Source organism: Piliocolobus tephrosceles, chromosome 17, assembly GCF_002776525.5.
Source record: "Piliocolobus tephrosceles isolate RC106 chromosome 17, ASM277652v3, whole genome shotgun sequence".
In the NCBI taxonomy this organism is placed as follows: domain Eukaryota; kingdom Metazoa; phylum Chordata; class Mammalia; order Primates; family Cercopithecidae; genus Piliocolobus; species Piliocolobus tephrosceles.
In genome coordinates, this window is record NC_045450.1 from 11,124,169 (window position 1) to 11,143,532 (window position 19,364).

A 19,364-nucleotide genomic window follows, 5' to 3' on the forward strand; every position below is an offset into this window, starting at 1 on the left:
GAGGGGTGCAAGAAGGCATGTGAGTTTCATTCTGCTTGCTCTGGGTGGCCTCGGGGCCCTGAAACAGGGAAGTGTCTGGACCTGACGCATGTCTGTCTAAGCTCCTTGCGCGTACCGGGCGGGAAGTGGATTGGAGACAACAGTGCAGGGCCATTGGGGTCCCTGCAGAAACCAGGGCAGCTGGGTGAGGGAGGGTGTGGGATGTGGGAGGTGCCCTTGGCTAGCATGGTCAGTGATGGGAGTGGGGACAGCGTGCCTGGTTATGACAGATCTGCTCCTAGAATGGCGCTGCCTCTGCACATCGTGTAGCAGCTTGGGACAGGCAAAGCATTTCCCATATGTGATCTCAGTAACCGCAAAGCATAGTGAGATGGGAGAGGCTTGAGAGGTAAGGTGACCAGCGCAGGTCACACTGCAGGAAGCAGTAGTGTGCTTTGCACTTGGCCCCCGCACTGTCCTGAGGTTGAAAGGCTTAAATGACTCGGGCATTGGGGACATTTGACAGAGCATTCTGTGAGACTCATCGAGCTGCCAGCACTGGGCTAAGTATCTCCATAGCCCAGGTTCACAGCAAACAGGGAGGAAGGTGTGGTTACTCTCCCTGCTTACCGGGGAAGGAGGCTGAGACCCAGGGAGGTGAAGTAACTTGCCCAAAGTCACTCAGTGGTAGGTGGTGTTGCTGAAACCCACTGCTAGGCCATCTGACCCCCACAGTCTGCTCAGTCCAGTGTCCAGGGATCCTCTTCAGGGCCCAGGAACCTGACAAAATTCTTGGCCTTGCCTTGAGGGAGTTGTAGTTGGAAGCTAGGGGCACTGTGATCGTACCTGCAGCCTCACATGCGTGGTTCCTGGGCACGCCTGTCAGAGCGCGGTGATCAAGCAAGCCTGGAGATGCCTGTGCTTCGCCAGTGGCACTAAGCAGCTGTCTAGGCTTCATGAGCCAAGCGGCATTTGCCTGATAGGTGTGATGTGTCAACAGCTTTTTCTTCTGCTTTTCACAGCCCCTGCTGGCTCTCAGCTAGAACTCTTTTTAAAAATCATAAAAAGGCACTGACCTGCAGTGGTACACACTGGTGCAGCCCAGGCACAGGAGCCTCTGCAGTGGAGATTGAAGGTCTGCTGGTCAGGAGCAAATTTAAAATCTTTCTGGAAGGTTCTGGGTCTGGCCAAGAGTGTAGTTAAACCCTTCAGTGATGTGAGTTTGGGACTTCTTTAGCTTGTCTTCATGGATCTACAGAGGTAGGCTTCTGAGGAAAGCAGTGGCATATTTTTTCATTCATTCCTTTTTCCAGTAAACTTTTTTTTTTTTTCGAGACAGAGTCTTGCTCTGTTGCCCAGGCTGGAGTGCGGTGGTACAATCTCAGCTCACTGCAACCTCCGCCCCCTGGATTCAAGTGATTCTCCTGCCTCAGCCTTCCGAGTAGCTAAGATTACAGGCACCTCCCACCATGCCCGGCTAATTTTTGTGTTTTTAGTAGAGGTGGGGTTTCACCATGTTGGCCAAGCTGGTCTCGAACTCCTGATTTCAGGTGATCCACCTGGCCTTGGCTCCCAAAGTGCAGGGATTTCAGGCATGACCCACTGTGCCCAGCCTATCCAGTACACATTTATTGAGCACCTACTGTGTGCCAGGCCCTGTGCTTGGGGTTGGTGACCTGGTGAGCTTGCAATCTTGTGAAAGTAACAGACAGCATTCAAGTAATCACACCCATGACTAATGCATTTATAATAGAGAGCCTGGCTAGTCTAATAGGGATGGGGAAGACATCTCTGAGCAGATGAGTGGGCAGATATCATGCCAGTCCTCAATTGACCTCAGTAGGGATGGCACCAGGTTCCAGAGGCTGAAGAAGAGACCTGGTGCCAGCGAATGAGACATAAGGTTCATCAAGCACTTAATGTACAGGGTCGGTCCAGTGGCAGCAGGCTGGATGGGAAAACCACAGCCGCTTGTAAAAAGCATGCCACTTAGATAGCAGTTTCCCTTAGCACGCTGCTGCTAGCAACCTCTACCTGGCAACCTTCATTTAACCTAAAGCCAAGGGCTTCAGTGAAGCTCCTGCTGTCAGCTGCACCTGCCATCCAGCAGATCGTGAGAGTGTTCCTCGGAGCAGACGGGATAGGGAACAGCATGTGCGGGGGCGCCGCGTGAGGAAGGACCAGGGCCCAGGGTGAGGGCAGGGGAGGCTCCCCGGCTCCCCATCCATGTGACACCTTCTGCGCTTGAAGCTGCTACAGGCATCTTTCATGCATTCATTCATTCATCATCAGAACCTCCCTGGGGAAGGTAGGCTTATGTTCATTTTGCAGTTGAGGTTTTCTGAGGCTCAGGGTGGTTAAATAACTTACCTGGAGTTGCACAGCTACTGCACAGCAAAGCCAGTGTCCTGTCCTGGCTTGGCCTGACCCTGGCCTCCTGCTCTGTGTTCTCATTTTTTATTCTTATTCCCTAGCCTATCCTGTGTTGTAACTGATAAGGCTCAGAGGCCTGCCAGAAGGATCAGAAACCTGTAACTATCATGCCCATTGGAGGATAATTCTAGTCATTGACCTTAAATCTGCAAACCCAGAACCTCACCTTGAGAGTGCCTCCTAGCCCTGTCGCTAGGCACTTTCTCAGAAAACTACTAGAATGGTCATCTCCCGAGCTACCTCATCCACCTTAGAGTGAATACATCTCTGAAACTTGATAGGGAACCGCACCCAAATGAGCAAATCGTGCTGTCCCAGGAGAGGAAGGAGCTGAGTGAACATCCATCCTCCTCGGGCTTCCCTGCAGCCTCCGGCAGGAGAGCGGCCTCAGTCTTCTGTTGCCACGGGTGACAAGGCCTGCGCAGCTCAGCATAGCCCTCGGGTCAGCTCCTCGCTCCTCCAAGCAGGCAGCCGTGTTCATTCTCCATCCTGCACCTCCACAACTTCTGTGGGACAGCCAACTAGGCGATCAGGAAGCCACTCAACTGGAACCCCACAGCAGCAAAGAAAAGCCACCCTCCCCTCAGCCCAGAGGGACCCACAGGCTGCCCTAACAGTGCCCAGGTGCCCAGAGGCATCGTTCTTTTGGAAGTACGGAGTCCTGGTGCCTGTAGGATCCTTGCCAGCTTGAGGCCCAGACCTGAGCCAGCCCAGCCCTGTGGTCCTCAGCCCTAGCTGTGCATTTTTAAAATCACCTTGAAAGCTTTTAGAAAAGCTTTCTAAATGTCCAGGCCTAACCCAGTTAAGTCAGAATGAAGAAAGGGCCATTGGTGACATTCTCTTCTGTAGGAGCAGTGGCTCTAGCGTGCCTGGGGTAGGAGGGATTCTGGGTATGGGAGTGGGATGTTTCATGCCCTGGGCCCAGTTTCAGGAGAGGCCAATTCCACAAAGCTTGTCATGCCTTCTGCAAACCCACTTTGGGGACACTGTGCTAAGAACTGGGAAATGGGTTCTGGATTATCCTGCCCTCCTGGAGTTCATGGTGTCCTGGGGCTAACTCACCTTTGTACCAGACCTAGGGCTGGGAAGGCTCTGAAAGGAGGTCTTGAAGGATGAGCTAGGTTTCCCATGGTGCATCCTGGCAAGGGGGATGATTGGGCTGTGAAAACCAGCGTGTGCATATGGGTCCTGCAGGCAGCCTGAGGATGGGGGTCAGCAGGAGATGAAGCCACGTGGGAATGGTCCCTGTTCCCGATTACGTGTCCTGGACTTGGTCGGAAGGCCCAAGGAATAGCTGATGGACTTCAAACAGAGGGCTAAGTTCCCACTCTACCCGACCACACACAGCCCTTGGAGCAGGAAAGTAGTCAGTCACGGGGCCGTCCTTAGGGCAGGCTACCCATGGGGCCCAATGACCCACACTTAGCTGGAGAGAAGAGGCAGCCAGGAACACTTCTTGAGTCGCACAGCTGGAGCCCAAATCCACCCATTAGTCCAGTGTCATCTGCAGCCTCTCCCACTCCTGCATCCAGTCCCTCCCCAAGTCTGTTAGCTCTACTTGGGAGATACAGTCAAGACAAGGACCTCTCACCACCACACCTGTCTCCTGGGTGAAGGGCTGGGTAACTTCTTGTTTAAGCAGCAGAGAGTTAAGCTTTTAGGGCCATTTGGTCTCTGTCGCAACAAGCCTTTCCCATTTCAGCCAAAGCAGCCGTAGAGGATACATCTCCGAGTGGGTGGGGCTGTGCCCCCATCAGTCTTCACTGGCAGGACAGCAGGTGGCTGGATTTGGCCTGCAGGGCATTGTTTGCTGACTCCTCATCTTGGCCAAGTCTGGGCCAGTGGCTTTAAAGTCAGCCCCACTCTTTCTCTGCTTGCCCTCTATGGTCTATTCTTAGCACCAAAGATCCTTTCAGGGTGTGAGTTGGGTCACGTGTCTCCTCTACTTAGATTCTTCGCTGGCTCCCATCACTCAGATGAAAGCCAAAGTCCTCACAGTAGCCCCAGGTTTCACACGGTTTGGTCCCTCTGCACTTCCTGACACTAACCTCACTCCCCGCCCACCATGGTCTCCTTGGCCCACTCCAAGGCAGCTTAAGGGGCCTCCCCTGAGCCTTGACCTTGCTAGGTATGCTCCTATTGGGGGGCCCTGACCTGGGTGGCCTCTGTTTGGAGAAGTCACCCTGGGTACCTCTGTGGCTCTGTCCTCACTTCCTTCAGGTCATTCTTCAGACCTCACCATCTCCGAAGGTCTTCCCAGACTTCCTATGTAATGGCAACCCTGTCCCCACTCCCAGCACTCCAGGAGTCTGTACCTGCTCATTCCTTCAGAGTACTGAGCCTCTCCTGACATTTTCTATTCCTTGACTGGCCCTGCCCTGTCCTCTCCCATTATCAAACTGTAAGCTCTAGGAAAATAAGCACTGTGTTTTGTTTACAGCTGAATTTCCAAGTCCTGGGCTATACTAGACATATAGGTAGTGCTTGGTAAGTACTGGATAGATGGATGGATGGATGGATGGATGGATGGATGGATGGATGGATGGATATTTGGTATAGATGGATGAATGAATAAATAGATGAATATTGAGGATGGATAAATGGGTAAAGGGATAGATGGATGAATGGATATAGAGGGAGGGAGGGATGGGTGTAGAAGGATGGATGTAGAGGGAGGGAGAGGGGACGGATAGATGTAGAGAAAATGATGGATGGGTAGAGAGGGATTAATGGGTAGGTGGATTGATTGGTGTAGAGGGATAGATAGAAGCCTGGATAGATAGATGGATTGGCAGATGGGTAAATGGGTAGGTGGCTGCTGGGTGGATAGATAGATGTACAGGGACGGACGGACGGACGGATGGATGGATGGATGGGAGGGAGGGAGAGAGGGATGGATGGATGGATGGATGGATGGATGGATGGATGGATGGAGACTACAAATCTTTAATCCCCTCTTATGTGTGCTAAATGTTGTTCACTGGGGACTCAGAGGTCAGTCAAACAAAACAAATCAGGCCCTTTAGAGCTCATGAGCACTGTGGACACCTTAGATAGTCTAGAACTTCCCACCATGTTTGGCGCCCTCAGGGAACTGTCAGATGCTGGGTTAATGTCCAGTAAGGGGATCTGACCCGGACCAGGTGTCTGGGAAGGCTTCTCGGCGGAAGGGATGTTGGCCTGGGAGGAGGAGGTAGAGGAGGAGTGCCGAGAACCTTGTGTCCCAGACAGGGGCTGCCATAGACAGGAGAGCATTGATGTCCCAGCCCACAGGCTGCCTAATCCCCAAGGAATGAATATGTTGCTGCCCCTGTGAACCTTGCACCAGTTTGGCCAGGCATGGAATTCCCTTTGTCATCAATTTCCGCCCTGGCCAGATAAGGGGAGCTGAGACCCCAGTCCTGTATCCCAGGTAGATATTCAGCCCCGTACTCCCTGCAGTGGCCCTGACTACCCGCATCTTTAGCACAAACGGAGGAGTTTGGCCTGAGATATTTTCCTGTGATGAATTCTTTGGAAAGGGAAAGTTCTTGGACTTGGGCCTGATTTGAAGATTAAATGTTTTGAGCCACGTGCAAGAGAATGGCCGACAGAACCTGGAGGGGGCAAGGTTCTCTGAGGGCGAGGTTCCAGGTTGTTCTGCAGGGTTAGGAGTAAAGTATTTGTATCCCCTGCTATAAGCTCTACTCAGAACTTCTTAGGTAGGGGATGAAAATGTTCTAAATTGACTGTGGAGATGGTTGCACAACTCTGTGAATACACTTAAAGTCCATGAATTGTACACTTTAAATGGGTCCATTGTACAGTATGTGAATTCTATCTCAATGAAACTGTTGTATTAAAAAATACAGCTCTCAACTTGTCAGACTGTCACAAAGCTGTCATCAGACAGCACATAAAGACCAGATTATCTCATTTGTGTCCCATTTTGATCATAAAATAGTTCAATTTATGTAACATTTTCCTTAAAGTAGTCCAAATGTAAAAAAAGAAATTGGAAACTGCAACACATTCCGGAATAATTTGGAAACCTTGATGCAATCCAGACTCACCTGGCACCCTTTCTCTTCCCTAAAACGTGCCTTTTTTCCATTTCTTTTTGACTTTGGAGAAAAAAAACTCTGTTCTTACTGGTAAAATAGCCTCCTGTTCCCTTTTCTTTCCTGTAAATTATGAGATAAGTTTGCATTTCATACCTTTCCAGAAATCTCTGTTGATTGTGGTCTGACCTCAGAATCATGATTTCTGGGAAAGAAAGAAAGTATTAGAATCACTGCTGTGAAGATTAGAAGTGCGGTGAGCAGTTCGTGTTGTGGATTTGAGATGGAAAACAGGTGACCAGTACCTGCTTGTTGCTCTAGTACTTACTTCCTGGTGCTGCTAGATGGTATGCCAGCAAGTACGTCCAGCTCATGCCAATGACTTTTAAAAATGTCATCCCAAATGCCACACGCTATGTCTTGGACGTAATTAGGGCTAGCTGTGGCCTTTTTGTATGGTGGAAACCTCCACCTCCTGGTGGAAAAGGGCTGGAGGCACTAGAACTTGACAATCCGGGTACTATTTATTGAGCAATTACTGTGTATCAGACACTGTGCTAAGCAAGGTTGTGTGTACTCTTCTCACTTAATCCTCACAATGATGTATGACATAGGGATTATTCCCCCCATATTATGCCAGGGAAATGGAGGCTCAAGGCTGCAATTTCTATTACACAACCAGTCAACATCAGGGCTGTGACTTGCCCTGATGGAGCAGGCCAAATCCAGCCACCTGCTGTCCTGCCAGTGAAGACTGATGGGGGCACAACCCCACCCACTCGGTGGCGTATCCTCTATGGCTGCTTTGGCTGCAATGGGAGTGGCTTGTTGCGACAGAGACCATATGGTCCTAAAAGCCTGACTCTCTGTCCTCCTCTCCCTCCTCCTCCCATGTCTGTCTGCCCCCAAAGCCCACCCTCTTAGCTTACATTATGCGCCTTTGTTTCCCTGTCCATACCCCAGCCTTTAGACTCCCAGGCCAGTGCTCCATCCCCTGTATGGCCAGGAAAGCACAGCCATCTTGTAGGACCAGGAGCAGCTCAAATAATGAGCCAACAGCTGGCACCCTTCCTCCAAGCACAGCGATGTACCAGAATGCTCTCCCTCCTGTGACAGGTGATGTGCCCTTCAGTTCAGGCCCAGAAGAGCCACAAAAGAGAAGCTCCAGCAGTTCTGTGTAGGAGGCAGGATGTACTTCTGTCCAAAGAAGGGCTCTCATGATTATTTATTAATTGTGAAAGGGAAGAAAAAAAAGTAATAGAGTTTCCTGGAAAGGGATGAAAGTTCAATATGATAAACTCCCAAAAAGCAATCAAAGGCCAAAGAGGGCAGAAAAATAAAGGACAGGGAGAAAGAGAGATGGTGAATCAAAGCAGCCAGTATGTTAGCAGAGTCCAGGGGAGGGGCCAGGCTTCACAGGCAGGGAGGTGTGGGGCCATCAGAGCACAAGTCACCAGTGGCAGTGAGTCAGGCAGCGGGACTTGACCCCACGGAGTCACTGAGGCCCTGGGGATGAGCTGATGATGACAGGAATGGATAGAACCAGTCAGCTGTTTTGCTATTACTGCAGACCCATTGTATTAATTTTTGTGCATTAATACATGAACGTAGAATATTATAAATGAAAACTGAGAAGCTACAGGAAGAAGAAATCACAATCCTGTCAACCCAGAAGAAAATATTGTTAATATTTCTGTTTACTTTCCACTTCTATCTTCCCTGTTTTATCTCTTTCTCTCATAAAAAAAAAAAAAAAATATATATATATATATATATATATATACACACACACACACACACACACACACACATACATACATGGGTTAATTGTTGATTTTTGAAAAAATCAAGCCAGGCACAGTGGCTCACACCTGTAATCCCAACACTTTGGGAGGCTGAGGCGAGCAGATTCCCTGAGCTCAAGAGTTCGAGACCAGGCTGGGCAACATGGCAAAACCCCATCTCTGCTAAAAATGTAAATAGCCGGGCGTGATGGTGCCCACCTGTAATCCCAGCTACTTGGGAGACTGAGGCATGAGAATGGCTTGAACCTGGGAGGCAGAGGTTGCAGTGGGCCAAGGTCGTACCAGTTCACTCTAGCCTGGGCGACAAAGTGAGACTATGTCTCAAAAACAAAACAAAACAAAACAAAACATTGCAGGTGAGACTTAAGACCCCATCAGTTACCACCCTTCCTCAGATATCCCTCAGTCATCATTTGCCTTATTTTTATTTTTCTAGACCCTTCTCTGTGCAGTTGCATTTCATACATGCGCCCAGAGCTGATGGACAGGACAGAGCCACAACCCCTTCTCTGCAATTCTGAAACCCAAACAGCTCTGAAAATCAAAAGATCTTTCCTAACTCGTGTGATGGCAAAACCAAAACCTGCCTTCAGCTATTTATGGGCGGGTTTATAAGAGTCATTGATTCCAGTTATTGTGAGTTTATGTTTTCGTTTCTGCAAAAATTCAGTGTTTGGTTTTAGCTGCTGAAGACCCAGCTAACAGTGTAACATAATACTTATGTGTGCCCTACATGGCCTCTTACCTCCTAAAGATTCTAAATTCCAAGACATATCTGGCCACAGAGGTTTAGGTTAAGGAGTTATGTATGGATCTGTAATTGTCTTAAGGTTTGGGCTTCCCTTAAATAAAATCATAATTCTGTATACCTTGCTGCACCTTGCTCTTTTCAGACACCACTGTAAATCAGGAATCTGTGTTAGCACTTACAGATTTCACACATTCCTTTTCATGGCTGCGTAGTATTCCAAAGCTTGGCTACTTGTGTTTCTTTGGCTGAGTGATTCAGTCATCTTAGTCTTTTTCTATCCCAGGCAGTGTTGTAGTGGGCATCCTTGGCCACACCTCTCTCTGTGTACACGAGCAGTACAAGAAGCAGAACTGCTGAGTTGCAAGGTTTTGTTTTAACAACGTTGCCGTAATGTCAGAAGCACTTCCCTGTACTGTAAAATGCCTCTTCTAAACTTCATTCTTGATGGCTGCATAATAGTACGTTGTCTGAGTGTTAGTTTCCTGAGGTGGCCCTAACAAAGTCCCACAAGCTTGGTGGCATAAACAGCAGAAATTGATCGTCTCAGTTCTGGAGGGTAGAAGTGCAAAATCAAGGTATTGGTAGGGCTGGTTTCCTCTGAGGGGTGTGAGGAGGACTCTGGTCCAGGCCTCCCTCCTCGGCTTCTGGTGTTTTGCTGGCAATCTTTACTACTTTTTGGCTTGTCGAGGCATCATTCCAGTCTTCCCTTCATCTTCACATGATGTTCTACCTGTGTGAAAATCTGCGTCCAAATTTTCACTTTTTAGGAGACACAGTCATACTGGATTTGGACCAAACCTAATGACCTCATCTTAACTAACTGCATCTGTAAAATGACCCCATTTCCAAACCAGGTCACATTCTGAGTCTGAGGTGCTAGAGGTTAGGACTTCAACCTAAGAATTTGAAGGGGACACAATGAAACTGAAACAGTTTGAATTTGCCAGATTTTACTTAATCCGCTTATACTGGCCACTTACGTTGTTCCTACTACATTATGAATCACCCTATGACGAACATCCTTATTAAGAAATCTTGGTCTGCATTTTCAATTGTTCCTCCAGAAACCATTCCTTAGAGTCAAAGGGACTGTCCATTTGTCAGGCTCTGGGTGGCACCTTGCCAAGTTGCCTTCCAGAAAGCAGAGTAGAGGGATGCCCACCTGGCCACACCTGGGCCCCTTGTCTTCATTCACCAGGGCTGTCAAATGACTCCTGCCCAGTGCTCCAAGCTGAAGTCCTCTGCAAATGTGTGTGCGCCTCTGCCTGCATGTGCCCAGGCGTTCTTTCTATCAAGTCACTTTTTTATTTCTCTTTCCTGCCAAAAGGAGAGCAAGTCTGCGGGTTAATAGCAAAGTAGAAACCATAGCTCAAAATGTCTGTTTAGGGCATGTTCTCTTGCATCTGTATAGATGAATAGAGATTTCAGAAATACTGGGCCCTCTGGGCCTCAGGCATTAAATCAATCAGTGCAGTTTCACTCACAGGGCAGCTTGCCAAGCAAGCCCAAGAGAGAGTAGTGAGTTCTCTGATTTAGTTCAGTCCGTTAAGCCCATGGCAGCCTGCACCAGCCCACTACTGCGAAAGGCAATCAAATAATGAGTACTCAGCCATTTTCGGGGGGGCAGGGGCTGACTGGGGAAGGGGCTCTCTGGAACCGTTCAAATGGAGCCAACTTGACAGCTTTTTAGGGTAGTTCTGAAAGCTGGAGACAGGTAAGGAACCTGAGAAGCAACAGCTTAATTAACAGAACTACAGAGAAAGAGGCAGCAGAGGAGTCTCTCAGAGAACCAGAGGGTTTTGTGTGTGTGACGCGCAAAAGGATACAACTCCGTGCTTGAGTACTGCCGGCTAGGAACCAGCATTGAACAGCAGATGCCTAACTCAGCATGGCAAGGACCAGCTTAGCACAGAAACTAGAGAGCAGGATGCACGGAAGGATAAATTTAGCCTACATTTCAGGGGAAAACATCGATCTCAAATGTAGTGCTGTCTTTTAAAAGAAAGTGGAAGCTTTAGGCCAGTCATTTGGGACAATTTTACTCAAACAGCTAAAAGCCCAGGAAAAACGAATGCTCATAACCAGCTCATCCTGCTAGCCTACCCGCAGGATCTTCCCTCTGCAGGAGGGCAGCTGGTGTCTGCATGGGCCTGACGGATGGTCCACCCTGCCACCCTTACCTGTTCCCAAGAAAAGGTGCTGCCTTATTTTCTGGAGAGATTTGAGGTTTCTATTTCTGATCCCAAATGTTCATCTTCATGAGGAATGACGGGGGGGCCAAACTCTGCATTTGCTTGGCTGCTGATCCAGGACACTGACATCTGATGGGTTGTATCTGTCAGAGCAAGGCCAGTGCCAGCCCCTTCTCTGTTGTCTGGAAACTGAGGAAAAGACATCAAGTACTGGTGTCTGTAGATAGGGTTGTTTGTTTGTTTTTGACCAGGTCTCCTGTAGCATTCACACAGCATCCTGAGCATTGTTTCTACCTGGTCAAAGCTAAGGGCACCACTGTAGTCCCAAACAATAGAACACCTGTCATGACGTTCCCACAATCTTGCCCATCAGGTGGTGACAGCATCTTTCCTGCAGCCTCCCTCTGACGCTGCTCCCCTGTGTGAAAGGGGAAGAAAGTCCAGCCTGTCAATATTTGGGGCACTAATCATCTGCATTCGGGCGCCAGGGGTCATTGAAAGGCTGAGACGCTTCCAGGAATTCATGGCTCTAAAACTGTGAGGCTGACCGGAAAGGATCTCCAGCGAGGGTATGAAGCAAGAAACCCAAATCTCCACTCCACCCCCACCCCGCAGCCTCTGAGCGTTGTCCACGGTGTCTTGGATTCTTGGGAAGAAATGAAGTCAATGCACATAGTGATGTGGGTCCAAGTTAATAATAAATGTAGAGGAAGGAGAAAGGATGTTCAATATTTAAACATTGCAGAGCGCTGTGTTGGTTTGCCAGTTACTGCCCCCCCGCCTGCTTCCTGGATGGGTTCTGTAAAATGGAGCCTTCCTTCCCCAACTCTGCAATTGGCATCTGACACCGGCGATTTACATAGAAAGGGAAATGATGCCTTTTCTAGGTAGCCCCCACCTCGCCAGCAGGACTCCTCGTTTTCTGTTGCCTTTCTTGAAGGAAGAGGATGACAATGTAGAAACTGAGGTTTTTATGACCCCTGGAGCACTTGTGAGGAGTTGACAGCTTTAGGGTCATGTCCAGAGTTGCCTTCATTTTCCCAGATTTGCTTCTTTGAAACTGTCTTGTATTTTAACATAAACGTTGTGCTTTGGTTCTCACCTCTAACAGATTAAAAAGGCTAAACAATGAAACATACAGTTGTGTTTAAGAAACATCGCTCTAAGTATACATACTAGATACGGTCCTTAAAAGTTGCCTATAATGCAGAATTCTGTGAATCAATTCCTCTTTTCTTCTTGACACACATTATAGAAAAGGAAAAGCATTCCTTTGAGGGGAGGGAAAAACATTTGGCCCCGAGACATAATAAAATCATGCTTAAGAATGCAGCAAACTTTAAAGTCTCTTAGTTAAAGGAAATCAATACTTTTATGATAAAATATTAATAATACTAAAAAAAATAAGGCAAAACTACAAATGCAGAGCAGCCAGGGTGATTTTTAATGTTGGACACGTTAGCTTAGCATCTGTAAGGAGGAACAAAGGGAAAAGAAAGCAAACCTAACCCATTTGAGAAGTGCTTTCAGTTCCTAGTAAGTCCCTTTTTGTGGGTTTTCTGTCAAGAAGACACCCACCTCCCCATAAGTGCCAACCTTATTTCCAAGCATTTTGTTGAAACTACTGATTTTGGAAATGAAAGGATGAATGTAGCTGGAGGAAGGAACACACACAGGTGTGTACACACACACACTCCCGCACACACAAGCGCAGACAGGGCAAAGAGAAATGGAGAAGTGGGGAAAGCCATTTATTTGTTTGAATACAATGCTGGTTGTTCCCTCCGTCTCCATCCTCCATGAATTGTTCTAGTAGAGATCTTTGAGAGGGTTGGACTTAGAGTAGATTGAACCATATGAAATGGCTGTTTCTGTAGGTCAGGTTAGTTGAATATTGGCAGTTGCATATGGTTCAAGCTCATCCATTCGACTCTCTATCAAAGAAATGCAAACAGAACAGTCATGTGTCTTGAATGCAATGTAACCTGAGGTGTTTTAAAAATCTAGATGAAAATAACTTTATTTTTCTCATAAGCAATTTTCGTATAAATCCCTTCAACCTAGATATTTAAAGTTCCTTTAGAAACGCTCTCTCGTGTCTCACTTTGTTAACTCCTAACACCTTCAGTCATAACAGCTAATGTGAGAAGACTTTTGTTTTGTGTTGCATTCTTTTCTCCAAAGAACCGGGCTATTTCTTTTGCTACATACCCATTTGTCTAAAGACACTTATAAAAATGAAAATCCCAGGACAGGCTTGGGGGCTCACACCTGTAATCTCAGCACTTTGGGAGGCCGAGGCGGGCGGATCACCTGAGGTCAGGAGTTCGATACCAGCCTGGCCAACATGGTGAAATCCCGTTTCTACTAAAAATACAAAAAAGATTAGCCAGGTGTGGTGACAGTTGCCTATAATCCCAGCTGCTTGGGAGGCTGAGGTAAGAGAATCGCTTGAACCCGTGGTTGGAGGTTATAGTGAGCTGAGCTCGTGCCATTGCACTCCAGTCAGGGTGACAGAGCAGGACTCCATCTCAAAAAAAAAGGGAAAAAAAAGAAAAAAAAAACCCACCGCTACGAAAAATAGAAAAATTAGCTAGGCGTGGTGGTGTGCACCTGTAGTCTCAGCTACTCGGGAGGCTGAGGTGGGAGGATCACCGGAGCCTGGAGAGGTCAAGAGGCTGCAGTGAGCCGGGATAATGCCACTGCACTCCAGCCTTGGCGTCAGAGTAAAACCCTGTCTCCAGAAAAAAGAAGAAAATCCCAGTTATTGCCTCATTGGGCCCAAGTTCCAGGCACCATAAATTCCAGCCAAGGAATCAAAACAGCAAGTGCTACCTGAACATTTAGATTGCATTAATGCTTTCATCCTCACAAACCCTATAAAGTGTGGTACTGTCTCTCTGCTTTAGAGTGACAACAGTGCTTTAGAGGACACAGGCTCATGGGGTCAACAGGTCCCCTGCTGTCACATGCCCAGACCCGTGGTACTCTCCTCACCACTGTATCTTGTAGCCAGAGTAAAAGTGACAGGCCTAAAGCCAAGGAGCTGTTCTTAAGGTTTCTCCCCTGCAGATAGCAGAAGGCTCGTGTCCAGCCATCTGGTCAGCCATGTCCCCCAGCTCTGCCAGGGCAGACGTCGACAGAGCCCTGTCCACTTAACAGCCGCAGCTGTGGGCTTCTGAAGCTTGTTCTGTGCTGATATCCATCGCGGCCTTTCTGTGGCTCTGCACATACTCCCTGATTCTATCTGACTCACATAGTTCCAGATAGTATCTTCAGTTCTCGTTGTAGATAATGTGTCATAGAACGTCATCAGCTGTCGGTCTGGCCTAGCCCCAATCTGTTAAAACACATGGTAGGAGAGACTTTGGTGAGGTGGCCCAGCTGCAGAAGTTAACCACCGCACCCTGCAAAATCAGAGTCCTGGCGAACACAAGCAAATGGAATAGGACCTCAGGAATGCTGCTGTCTGCCTTGGGCGCATACTAAGTATGTGTCAACTACACGTGCCTTTTGCAGAGAATCAAGTCTAATTCCCTGGCCTCTTTGTACAGCGCCACCTCCTAGAACACGTGGAGCAGGCCGAACATGTCAGTGTAGGATACACACCGCACGGCCTCCCTGCTTCTGGCCAAAAAGGTCAAAATGGAGCTAATGGGATGAGAGACTTGCTAGGGAAGAATCTGGCACTCCTGGCCGGGCATGGTGGCTCACGCCTGTAATCCCAGCACTTTGGGAGGCCTAGGCGGGTGGATCAACTGAGGTCAGGAGTTCAAGACCAACCTAGCCAACATGGTGAAACCCCGTCTCTACTAAAAATACAAAAAAATTAGTCGAGCATGGTGACACATGCCTGCAGTCCCAGCTACTTGTGAGGCTGAGGCAGGAGAATCACTTGAACCTGGGAGGCAGAGGTTGCAGTGAGCCGGGATTGCGCCACTGCACTCCAGCCTGGGTGACAGAGCGAGACTCTATCTCAAAAAACAATAAATATAAAAAAAAAAACCTAATCTGGCGCTCCTTGGCCAGCCAGAACCTTGGGGGGCCATCCTTTGCAAGCAGGGCCATAGTGACCCACACCGCTCCTGGTGCATTCCTGATTCCACTCCAGTGAGCGTCTGTGCCTGGGAGTCTCCTGGGCATTGTCTAACCCGCCTTCCTCCTGCTGCCGTTTCAGCCCTGCTGACTGCCTCTGTAGAGAGGCAGCCCAGATGGCCGCTCCCAAGCTTGCTAGTGCCTTGGCTGAGAGACTGTTGTGGAGCTCTTTGCTTGCTATTTTACAGACGGTAATACCAGTGGAAGAGGGCAGGGGCTGGGCGAGGCAGGGACCGGGTCCTTGGGAATCAAGCCCAGCCCTGGCGACCTTCAGTTCTAGAAATCCAAACCAAGGTTGCACCACTGCGAGAGATTCCAAGATCTGGTCCACCTGTGTCCCTCATGTGCCAGCCGACCCTCTGTGGCCTGGATAGGTGCTCATGTAAGATGCACGCATTCCTCACATTCACACAGCTCAGATGCCCCCCTCCCGGGTAGCAAAAGAGGCATTAAGACTTGGTGCTTCCCGTGGGTGGCAGCCTGCACAGGCAGACCTTCACCCACAGCAAAAACATTTCTAAGGGCACAATTAGGACACAAATGACACAGAGAGAAAGCAAGATACTGAAAGACCATTTTTTCTTTTCTGCAGGTTTTCAAGGATAGTGCTTAAAATCTGAGAGGATTTATCCATGGATAAAGAGCTATAGGCTAAAAGAGTCTGCAATTTCCCAGCTATTTTTGTATGTTGGACATGTTATCCCTTGAAAAGCAACCAGAAATAAAAAGTCTTTAAGCATGTGAGGTGCAGCCCAGTCAGTGATGTGGGGGTCGCCCATGGTGGCAGCTCGGGCTTGGCCCAGAGAGGCCGTAGGAATGTCCCTTCCCCAGATGCCTGATATGTAGACGTGCCCCCTGGGCTGGACAGGAAGTGGCTTCTTCAGCACCAGTGCACAGGAAGAAAATCAGGTATCACCATTTGGGGGCAAGTCCTTCATTGCCCCGAAAGCACAGAGTTTTGTGCACTGAAACAGTAAATCATTTGAGACTTATTAAAGGGATACTGAAAAGGGGGTCTCTATGAAATACCTGAAGCTTTCCCAAACTTCAGGGCCCTAGCAGTGAGGGAGGAAATTTCTGGGAGCCCCCAAGGCTCCTGCAGGCCCTTGGAGTCACTGTCATCTGAACCCTGCCCACATGTCAGTAGATGCTTTTGTTTTTGTGTAGATTCCTAAGAGGAATCCCGGGCAAGGACCCAGGCCTCACCTGGCCCATGTTGGGTGTGCTGTTGCTAGACCTGAATCTGAACCCTGCTTGCTCAGCCCCCAACATGTGCTCTTTGAGCAGCCGTGGGTAGTTTGGGACCTGTGCCCTGTCTTCCTAAGGTGGCCTTCCTAGGGTAGCCCCCTAGTGAGTAGCTCCTAGCCCCCGCCTGCCCTCGGGCATTGCTGTCATCTTGCCGGGGCTAGGATCCAGAGCCACTTCTTAAGTCAGAAGCACGAACAAGAAGGTTCTATGTCACCTGCAGATCTTTCTAGTAAGCCGCAGTCTGTCCAGAGCCACCAGCAGCTGAAGTCCTAGACTTAGTCACCTCCCAGCCCCCCATCTCTCGCCCCAGGGACCTGGCAGGCTGCACTGAGAGGTGAAAGGGCAGATCCAAGGAAGGAGCTGGCGAGGGGAGAAATAAGGCCATGTACACTTTTGCTGTCTTCAGTTTGTGTGCGAGGTCACAGGGCCGATTGATTTTTTTACTGTTTCCCAGCATCGTGATGGGTGGTGAGAAAATATGAACACTGCATCGTCAGAAACCTGAGCCACAGCCTCGGAATGAATTTGCTAATGAAAGGCAAGCTCAGGGCACCCATGCCTCATGGTCCTCATTCACGGCAGAGACTGTGGAAAATGCATGGGTTGCTTCTCCTGAATCAGCCCTCAGCGGGTTTTATGTTATGCTTTGCAATCTGCAACAACCATAAATAAGTGTAGGTTTTTCTTAGGGCAGGCAGCTCTCCTGTCCAAATCTTAGAGCTTTTTCCTAAAAGAGTTCTATTGAAAACTGGACTTCTTTGACACACCTCTAACTGAGACTTAAATGTCTTAGTCTCATACCTCAGACTCAAAAGCTACCTATCTCCAGAGTTTGGTCAAGGAGGCCCCAAGGTATGACAGACACCCTGAGGTTAAACACAGAGGCTGGAGACCGGGTGTGGTGGCTCACGCCTATAATCCCAGAACTTTGGGAGGCTGAGGGAAGAGGATCACTTGTCAGGAGTTTGAGGCCAGCCTGGCCCACATGGTGGCCCATCTCTACTAAAAATACAAAAATTAGCTGGGCATGACGGTGCACGCCTGTAGTCACAGCTACTCGGGAGGCCGAGACAGGAGAATTGCTTGAACCTGGGAGGCAGAGGTTACAGGGATCCAAGATTGTGGCACTGCACTCCAGCCTGGGTGACAGGGTGAGACTAAATAGTGAAACTCCAATTTATACATGAGATGACAGAGCTCAGAAAAAAAAAAAAAGGGCTGGAGACCCCTCTGGTTGCATACAAACGGCTTGGCTTGGCTGGCTTGGGGTTACCCACTTCTTAATTTTCAAAAGGAGTATGAATGAAACTGTCAACATTTTCAAAATCAAGAGGTGTTATGTCAAAATCCAGATATCCAGCTTCTCTTGAAGAACTGGAGACTAGGACCATGCTGAGGTCTATGTTCTCATGCAACAACAGTTAGAAGCTGGGATCTGCGCTTTCTGGTTTGCCCCAGTCTGTACTAGTCCCTGCCGTCTCCCTGACACAAAAGCTGAATGTCCCATGGACTGCATGTATTAGCATGCCTGCACTGTTGTTTTAATAGAAGAGAATGGTTTCTCAGTGTGCATGTGTCTATTAAATAAGGGGAAACAGATGACAGATAGGACCACCAGTGTTTTACTTCCAGCCCCTCATTACATTACCCGGCTGGCCAGCCTTGCCCTGTCTGTGATTTTCAAAAGTGGGATCCACGGAAGTGTCTAGAAAGGGGAGGGGAAGCCCCTCCTTGGTAAGGCACCATGCCAGCCCGGGCAGTTCCATTTTCATCTCATGTATAAATTGGAGTTTCACTATTTAGAAAAAATGTTTGAAAAGGGCTGTCGTAGGGCATTATCTTTGCAGAATGAGGTTCCATCTGCAGTCAGGCAGGTGTATCTCCCAGGAAGCTGCTTTTAAAGACATGCCCCAGGAGGGTTTCATGGGACAGAAACCTTGCGGGTGAGTTGGTGTGTCATGTAGGTCACCTGTTTTTTGCCTGTGGTCTTAGCTCCTAGGAAGCTCAGAGTTAAATGGTGACATTAGGTTCCCGTAGCTTGAAGTCTTTCTGACGTAACTTTTCATCTTTTATTGTTCAGCTCTTATTTACTTTTTGTTTTAGTAGCTTTCAGGATTTAGTATCTATGGCATTTAGGCTTGGGTTTTAAAATATAAGCCATCTCAAACTCTTCCTGGAAACAGGTAGTATGTAAGTACATCTGTAGGGGATGAGGCTGCAGGGTGAGGTTAGTGCTTTTGAGTAGAGTGGAGAATCCCCAAATTGAATTCAGAGCCAGCTGGGTTCCTTCCCTTTCAGCTCCCTGAAAGGTCCCTGTGGAATCCCCTATAAGCTCAGGTAGTTTTCACATCTTCCAAGGGTAGATTTTTTTAAGCCTGAAATAGTTGCACTTTAGTCACATGGCTATTATCCTCACAGTAATTACCATACATGAAGCAGCACCAACTCCAGGCAGGCTACAGAGGTCGGGGGGCTCCCTGCTCCCTTGGAGATTCAGAAAACCTTTGGAGCAAGCCCACTAGTTTTTGTGCCTGCACACATCCAAGCCCTTCCCACCCTTTAGTCTTTCTTGGGCCTGGCTCTTTCTGAATCTTAACCGTTGTGTGTAATTTCTGGGCCAGGTATGAACCCAGACAAAAACTCAGTCCCATCTCTGGTTTCCACCCAAAAAGTCCACTTGCACCACATGGGAAAGAGTTGACCAAGTGTTTCCTAAAGATTTGAGGGGTCATGGGACGGGTCACCTCCCCACCTCACTTGCCCCTTTCCCTCTTTCCCTTCAACCCACCACACCTAGATTCCACCCAGCAGGTATAGGGCA

General features: G+C 48.6%; 1 protein-coding gene across 5 annotated transcripts in view; it reads left to right on the forward strand.

The window, feature by feature from the left end:
* Nucleotides 1–19,364, forward strand: part of CLEC16A (C-type lectin domain containing 16A) — a 236,563-nt gene that overhangs the window by 195,366 nt on the left and 21,833 nt on the right. The window contains exon 22 of one of the 5 annotated variants that reach the window (XM_023231087.1): nucleotides 15,888–15,916. The exons of the other annotated variants lie outside the window; for them this stretch is intronic. Coding sequence (XP_023086855.1) covers nucleotides 15,888–15,901 — 14 coding nt within the window. The 3' untranslated portion in view covers nucleotides 15,902–15,916. Of the gene's footprint in view, nucleotides 1–15,887; nucleotides 15,917–19,364 lie in introns of those variants that run through there. 5 annotated transcript variants of the gene reach the window in all.